We start from the raw sequence: 8,710 nt of genomic DNA on the forward strand, positions 1-8,710 counted from the left end.
GAAGGTTTTTTGTAGGTTGCCCTTGGATATGCCCTTACCAACGCATGCTCCCCTGTTGCAACGAATGTGATCATTTTGGGCTGTTGGAATACTTGGATGCAGCGAAGTGGCAAAATTGGCCTCCCCTTCTTTGCATTATAGAAGCGTCAGTTTAAAGAGGATTTGATCCAGCTAATACTGTAGTAGTATGTAATAGTACTATCATGTTGGGTGCATGCCGACCAAAAAACTATTAATGATTGAACCGTGAAGAGGCATACGGTCGCATTGACTGACAATCACTACTTATAACCGAGCAGTCAAGGTCATACACTCACATTGGCTGTCAACATCACATAAGTGCATCAGAATTCTCCAAAGGAAATGGTCAGGTCAGGAGGTCAGCCCAAGTCATCCCTGGGAAGTAACTTTCACTGAATATTCTTTGGCAAGTGCAAACCAAGCACAACTGCGCAAGTGTACTGTTTAACTATGGCCAGCGAACTTGTCTAGGTTGAGCTCGTTTTTGTGACTATTCATGTTCTTTTCCAGGTATACCTGCAATCCAAGTTTGTCTCCTTTTGTGACTTGGAGTGCCGTAAGCAGAGTATTCACAGAACATGCCTTGTTCTTCGCTGAATATTCCTGTGGTTTTCATGTTCTTTTCCTAGTAAAAGTCAGGGTAGGAACACTAGTTATCCAAACACAGTCGCTTGTGCGAGTGTGAGTGAGTGTGTGGCCTCTATAAACCTGCCCTTGGTAGTTCTGCCTATTGCATCAATCGGCCATGTTCCCAGTAATTTCCCGGTTCATTAGAAATAAATTTTATACAGATCATGGCTAAACGGTTAAGCATAGGAGTTCACAACTGAAGTTTAGTTTGCATAATGATAAACCTGTCCCGGAGCCAAATGTAGTTTTTGTTGGACATCCACGACTCGTTCTGTACATGCAAGGTACAGTAGTATACGGAGTAGGTCACATGCTAATTAAGCTAATGGCTGACAAATGTCACTGAAGTTTCTGCTACTGAACAACTTTTCAAGTTCAAGTTCTGGAATCGTTCAGTCAGTCTTCGCTGAATATTCGTCTTGTGCCTCACTAACTTTTCCTTGTGATATCAGTGTCTCTCCTTGCTCACAACGAAATTGCTGCTTGCCGAAGGGCGCAAGGCCTATAAATGGACCAGCATGTCTGTCTTCAGTTCTGCACCAGAGCACGGAGCTTGTCTAGCTGAATTTTAGAGTTGTTCCTTTTCAGGTATGCTACTAGGTTTCATTCCGAAGTTGTCAGGATGCACCGCTGTCCGAGGTTTCTGCCTATGATTTCTCATACAATCTACTCCTCTTATTTTCAGGGTCATCTTGGTGGAACATTTCAGCTTGCAGCCTTCAGCGATCTCTGGAAGAAGATGGGGCGTAACGGTGTCAAGAAGAGCATCTGGGAGCTCCTCTGCGGCTGTTCCTCGCCTAAGACCAACAAATGATTAAGACAGAAATGCGAGAGGTTAAGTGTGTTATGGTTCCTAATAGGTGAAATTCTTTCGAATAGGTCTCTATAAAGTTGGTTTATGTTAAATTTAAAAAGGTGTATGTGGTCGATATTGCTATGTTCTTTGGTTAAATTGGTTTTTAGTCTTTCGGTTGTGTTGGGCTAGCTTCTTCCGCGGCAAGGAGCATGTAAAAGAGTGTTATGTGTAACCATATTCGTAAATAAATCTCTCTCGCACATTTGTCCCTCAACTTGGGCGTCTTTCACGTAAAACTACTGATGTTCATCTTTGCTGATTTTCTGCTGCTATTCTGTGTATTTTCGCTTGACACCAGACACTCTGAGATGGATGTCTGATATGCAGCCCGTGCTGGAGAAACTTACAGAAAGAGCTTAAGTTTTGGCTGGCAAAAAAATACTCTATTTCGTCGTAAGGTTTGGCTTCCTTGACCAAGCAACGATTCGTGAGTTAGTTGCATTGCATAGAGATGATACTGTATATAGTATACTTAATCATGTAACGTGCAAGCCGGCAAAAAAACGGTTGACTGATTGAGACTTGAAGAGGCAAGAAACCTCAAAGTCTGTTAAAATTGGATTACAACCTAGCAGTCAAGGTCATACGCTCACCCTGACTGACAGCCTCACATAAGAACATCAGAATTCTCAAAACGAAAGGGTCATGTCAGCCCAAGTCATTCGAGAGCCATTTCCCTTCATTGCAAGCAACCTTTATTTGACCCGCAAAAAAAGAAAAGCAACCTTTATTTATTTACTTGTCACCGAACGTTCTATGACAAGTGCAAACCAAGCACAACTGCCCAAGTGCAGTGATTTACTATGACCAGCAAACCTGTCTATGTTGAGCTCTCATTTGTGATTATGTTATTCTTGCAGCTTTCCAGGTACGTGCAATCCAAGTTTCTCTGTTTCTGTGACTTGGAGTGCCGTAGGCAGAGTATTTACAGAACATGACGTATTCTTCGCTGAATTTTCCTGTGATTTTCATGTTATTTTCCTAGTAAAAGCCTGATGTACGTACGCCTACAGGGCACGAACACTAATTAACTAAACACAGTCAACTGCTTGTTCGAGTGTGAGTGAGTGTTTGTCCTCCATAAATCTGCTCGGTAGTGCTGCTTGTTGCATCAATCGGCCAGTCTCGTCTTTGCATAATTCTCTCACATCAAGTAATTGCTATTTCCGGGACGTGGAGTATCTACACCCGAGCTCAAATGAGCTCGGGTGAACAGTAAAATCAAAAGACATTTTACAAATGTTCAAAAAATTCTGAATTTTTTTGTGATAAATTTTGACAAATGTTCTAACTGCTTGCAAAATTTCATCTTCAGATCACATTCGTAGAAGGCGTGACAAAAAAAACAAAATCGATGCTCTGAAAATGCTACTTTCAAAGCATGTCAGAGCACTGATTTTGTTTTTTTGCCACGCCTTGTACGAATGTGATATGAAGAGGAAATTTTGCAAGTAGTTAGAATATTTGTCAATGTTTACCACAAAAAAATTTCAGAATTTTTTGAGCATTTTTAAAATACTTTTTGATTTTACTGTTCATCCGAGCTCATTTGAGCTCGGGCTGAGAAAGGACTTTCCGCTATTTCCGTTTATTTTTCTCTGCCTTGTGGACTTAACCGCGGGGGTGTCAGCTGTCACATTTTCTTCTTTTTCATTTGTATACTAGCACAGTGCCCGTGCTTCGTTACGGAGTGAATCTCCGACGCGTAGAGTTACCAGCACATGCTCCTTTGTCTGCGTACAAGCCAGCGGGCGGCCGCTGGACGATGAAAAAGGAGGTACGTGAACAGGAATTGGTCGAGTCGAACAAGCTAATTGTCGATGATCGACATTCAGTTCATGTCATGTGCATGAGAGATCCTGGCAGATTTGATTGACCGGAGGCTCACTGATTTAAACATATTCCCCAGCAATAGCATCTAGTGGAGTACATAAACCCTATAATATTTCTCTGCATTTTCAATTCGTTACAAGATAATTATTTGGTAGTTTTACACGCAGCTCCCGTATCATCTAGACACTTGTTTACAGCCCATATACATACACCGCACCGTGATAATATATGAGGTCAGCAATCCAGCGACCCACGTCCACAGATATGCATCTTCCAGTCAATCAATCTAGGAGTTGACGACGTTGCACTTGTTCCTGATCTGGCCGCTGGCGCCGGTGAGGACGCCGATCTGGCCCATGCGCTTGATGGAGTTCTTGAAGTGGTCGAAGAAGACGCCGTTGTCCTGCAGCTTGTCGACGAGCGCGGCGGCGCGGCCGTTGGTGAGCAGCGTGGCGTCGGAGGTGAACATCCCCTGCCGCGCCTTGAGGTTGACGAAGTAGTGGCTGTCGAAGGAGGTGCTGCTGGCGGGGTCCATGGGCACCACCGTCGTGTTGTCGTTCGGGTCCTGCTGGTTACGCCTGCACTGCCCCTGCAGCCCGCACACATAAAATGTCATGTAATGATGATATGATTACTTACTTAGGATGGTAGGTGCTGATTAGTAGGAGTAGTACGTACCTGGAGGAACTTGGCGTAGGGTGGGTTGAGGGAGGGGTCGGTGTCGGTGGGGTTGTTCTTGCCCGTGAAGTTGAAGAGCCTGGAGCTGAAGAGGTTGCAGTTGCCTATTCCGATGGTGTGTCCGCCTAGAGTGGTCACATGTTAAAAAAGGGTTAAATTATGCAGCATAAAAATACAAGCACTCCGAAAGGGGAATTAGTATATTTAGTCTACTACTCTCTTCGATCCAAATTTATTGACCTAACTTTAGTACAACTTTAGATCAAAAGGATTATATAAACACATTTAAGCTATGCAGTAGTAGATCTTTTCTACCACGCCATGTTTTTCTCTCCGCTGCTGCACTGGTCGCCACCTTTTGCGCGTGACCGTTCATTCCCAAACGGCCTCACTGGATTCAACTGTGCCAACTACCAGGAAAGTACCTCCAACTAATTTTTTTTGGAGCAACCCTCCCAATATGGATCGTCCCCAGATCAGTAGCCCGGTTTTGTTGTTAACGAACTTTGTGGTCTTGTCACCTTCAGGAATCATTTCAGCCCAGCTAAGCAGAGTTCTGGCTCGATTTCTTCACTTTACCATTTTTGAAAGAAAAATATCGACCATAAGATGATAAGGTAGAGGTACACACTCACATGTCGTCCATAGAAGACTAGAGTCACGGAACTTCAAGACTAGAGTCGTGGAGTTCAAGATTAATGAAGTCATCATTGGCATTATTCCACTATCGGTGGAACATCATCCACGCTAAGATCGGGCTAGACCAAGAACTTCCTGAAGGTTAGGCAAACCGGCAGCAAGTCGAATATGTTTAGGATGACAACTTTTCATGAAAGAAAAATCACATGAGGTAAGGCGTCGAATGACCAACAACTCCATGCAGCTGCGGGAGAAAGCGGGATGCGATTTGCCCATGACCGAAAGAGAAATCCAATTTAATGAGGCACATTTTTTTTTGAATGAAAATTTAATTTAATGAGGCACACGATGTTAAATCAGGGGTTTGATCTCTAGTGGATTTGTAGGTGCAACCGCTCTGGTAATCATTCTATTATTCACTTAATTTCCATTTACTTCATGTCTGAATGTGACTTTTCTACCCTATCCGTTAGGATTCTTTTAGTCCCTCCGTCACGGTTTAGAAGACGCGTTTGAAAATTCTCTATGACCTAGGTGGTTATCTATTGGTTGTGGGATGAGCTAAAAAATAGTATTCACACTACGCATGCATATAGAAATACTATACGGAGTACTAATTAGCTACTAGAAATAAATGCAATGCGCCCTAAACCTTGTCTATTATGAAAACACACGCAAATTTAATTGTGCCTTCTAAACTGTGACGGAGGAAGTACTACTCCTAGATAGCACGAAGTAGGATACACCATCATAAGCATGCATGTACATGACACTAATGGACTTTCCGCTGATAAAAATCCACCAAGTCACCACAAGCTTCTTATCATGGACAAGCACTCCACAGCCACACAAGCAACACCGTGATGCTTTAAAACTCTATACTTGAAGTGTGAGAATCTCACGTTGGCACGGTTACTTTTGGACATTCCCACAGTTACACGTCATAACGTAAACTCACGATGCTCCAACGACCTCGTCTAGCAACGGTAACACCTCTACTACTTGTCAACATAGGTCTACAAATAGGGACGTGCATTGCTAGCACCACACACCTATCATCATTAAGGAATCCGTGATTTATGGCGAGGGGCAAGCCGACGTGTTTCGCAGTTGCAATCAATCAATCGAATTTGATTGTAGAGCTACGCTGCCTGCAACACAAGCACAACTGACCATCGATGGTACGTACGAGAGGTATGGGAGAAAGAAAAAGGAATCAATTCCGGGAGAAACGGATCGGCCACCGACGGCTTCGTCCGCTTTCCAGCGGAGCTAGCAAGCAGTCGTTCTCAAACACTGTGGTGATATTAATTAGTCGTCGTGTTGCATGCAACTGCACATGATGTGTCACGAGGCATGTCCTCTTTTTGGCGCAATAGCAAAATTTCAGTAATAAACACTAAGCTTAGCACTATACGTACATTCTTATTCTATAAAAAACACTATACGTACTTTCGTGAATAACAACAAGAGGTGGGCAGTAGCAAAAGAAAAATCAAGAGATGGACAGTACTTCCTCATTATACGTACCACTACATGAATGACTTATTCACCTAGACAGAGGTAGATCGAGCAAGCAAATGCATGCATGATCATTTATGGCCAGCAGCTGCATGTGCCAACGCATGGTCGTCATCGCAAAATAGTGTTGTGCGTACGTACGTGTACCTCTCCAGCATAACTGTATGCACGCATGAACTCTGCATCTACGTACGTTAACGACCATGCCACGTGGATGTGGTACGCACCTGAGAGGACGACGAGGTCCTGGAGGCCGAGGCCCTTGCCGGAGAAGTTGGTGAGGAGAATGTCGAAGGTGGAGGACGGCGCCGGGATCTCGTTCAACGCCTGCGTGTCGCTGGACACGGTGCCGTCCCGCCGCCCCGTCTCCACCTCCCACAGCTTCTTCCCGTACTGGAACGACACCGAGTCCCGCGCCGCCAGCGCCACGATGTCGGCGCACGAGACCACCCCCGGGCACGCCCGCTCCAGCGCCGCCTTCACCTCGTCGATGACCTCGAACCCGGCCAGCGACAGGTTCGGCGGCGCGTCCTTCTCCGCCGTGTTGGTCGGCGAGTCCAGAAGCACCGACGCATCGCACCCCTATACACCAGAAAACAACGTGTAATTAAATTGGTCGCATCAACTTGCCAAACAAACATAGACATGCACTGACTACTGCGCCTACCCTGACGAAGCAGTCGTGGAAGAACATGCGGAGGAACTTGGCGGCGAGCTCGCGGTTGCCGGCGACGTGCTTCCACACCACCTTCTGCGCGATGTCCTCCGCCTGCGGGCAGCTCTTCTTGTAGAAGCCCTTCTTCAGCCCGGCCGCCTGCGCCGCCGCAATGCTGACGCTGCCGGCGAGGACCAGTGCCACGGCCACCAGGCACACCATGCCCTTCATCATGTTATTACCTAGGCTACCTCCGAACAAATGGTCTTTGGTGTGAGTTGACGAACGAGACCTCTAGATAGCAAGCTCTATATATAGCTCCCCTCTCTCTAGCTAACTTTATGTGAATCGGTGAAGACGTGCACATCACACATGACACACATGCATCTACCTGTATTACTTAGTATAGTACCATCGCTGATACGACAACTATATACTTGCCTAAGCGCATCTCCAACGGCAACCCATAAATTTCCTCCCGAATCTGTCCGCGGATAATGAAGACCAATCCACAGACATAGATGCAGGAGAACGTCATTCAACCGTAGCCGCATATATTTCAAACTCTTTTTCAACAAACATGATGAAATTCATGCAAACAAGGCCGGATTACATATAAATATGACGGATTTAATACAAATCGGGTGAAAATGATTCAACTAAAAAGCAAAAACTATATGCACATACAGCTTCACTCCCACGACACGGATACTCTACGGCCGGCCGCGGCGGATCCCTTTGTCTTCCCACTGTACAGCAGCCCGCTAACCGGACTGCTGGGAGTCCCGGATGCATATTCTTTATGTCAATTTGGTGAAGACATACGCATCACACATGACACATGCATATACCTGTATTACTTAGTATAGTACCATCGCTTACACGGCAACTACATACTTGCCTAATTAAGATAGCAAACACACCTCATTAATAGATGTACTAGAAGAACGCCCGTGCGTTGCAACGGGGCCACATTAACTTTAAGAGTTCAATATTACGACATTGGCGACCTTTTTTTACCATCAAATCGTCACACACACACAGACACACACTCTCCCTCCGTCTTCCTCACTCTCTATCCCCCTCTCCCTCTCTCTCTAACACACACATATCCATCTTATTGGGTACGGGACCATAATCCATCTATTTCACACATACACGCTAGTGCATAACAATATGGATTATGTGTATTATATTTGCCACCAGAACTGAGGGAATTAATTTCATGTAAATCGACCAGCCACAGCTCCAAGAATACGCGGACGAGGTGGCTCGGGTCGGCGTCGGCACCGTCCAGCGCGGGCCACGGGCCCGCTTCCAAGTGCACGTGCAATGCATGTCTTCACAAATATTATAACCAGATGTGAGAAATCACATGCATAGAAAAGACATTCTGATAGCAATCCAAATACCATACTCAATTGAATACCTAACCTGGACAATACTCTTATTTCTATGCGCCAAAAAAAATGGAATAGCAAAGCTAAGTATGCCTACATACGCTCAGATTATATATAAGAATCTTGCGTGAACAATTGCAACAAAGCACTAAGCAGCGATAAATTTAAATAAAAAATCCATTAACTATGCAGGCAACAGGCTTGTTACAACATAGAGAGATAGGAAAATGTCACCTCCAGTAATGTAGCGCAAAGGAGTGGAACGAAGCATGAATGAGCGGTTGTCTGTTCTTCTCCATGTACATGGATCAGCAGTAGAGGCCAAGTATATAAGTACTTGACCGAACTCCACACTCCACTCTTCGTGTACGGAGAGCCATGTCACCTTCTCGCCGCTGCAGCATGGGAGGACGGCTGGTTCACGTGACCCTCCAGCTGGGGGATCCATGGTGGCTGACCGTCGAGCTCGAGGCAGAG

The 8,710-nt window shown here is 45.2% G+C and overlaps 1 protein-coding gene across 1 annotated transcript; it reads right to left on the bottom strand.

The window, feature by feature from the left end:
- Positions 1-3,353: 3,353 nt before the first annotated feature.
- LOC123128512 (peroxidase 56) lies at positions 3,354-7,153 on the bottom strand. Its single transcript, XM_044548537.1, has 4 exons — positions 6,846-7,153; positions 6,406-6,760; positions 4,019-4,143; positions 3,354-3,929 (listed from the first exon to the last, which is right to left on the bottom strand). The coding sequence occupies exons 1-4, from the start codon at positions 7,065-7,067 to the stop codon at positions 3,627-3,629; spliced, it is 1,005 nt and encodes a 334-aa protein (XP_044404472.1). The 5' UTR covers positions 7,068-7,153; the 3' UTR covers positions 3,354-3,626.
- Between the last annotated feature and the right edge of the window lie 1,557 nt (positions 7,154-8,710).

The sequence above is a fragment of the Triticum aestivum genome, chromosome 6A, assembly GCF_018294505.1.
Source record: "Triticum aestivum cultivar Chinese Spring chromosome 6A, IWGSC CS RefSeq v2.1, whole genome shotgun sequence".
Lineage (NCBI taxonomy): Eukaryota > Viridiplantae > Streptophyta > Magnoliopsida > Poales > Poaceae > Triticum > Triticum aestivum.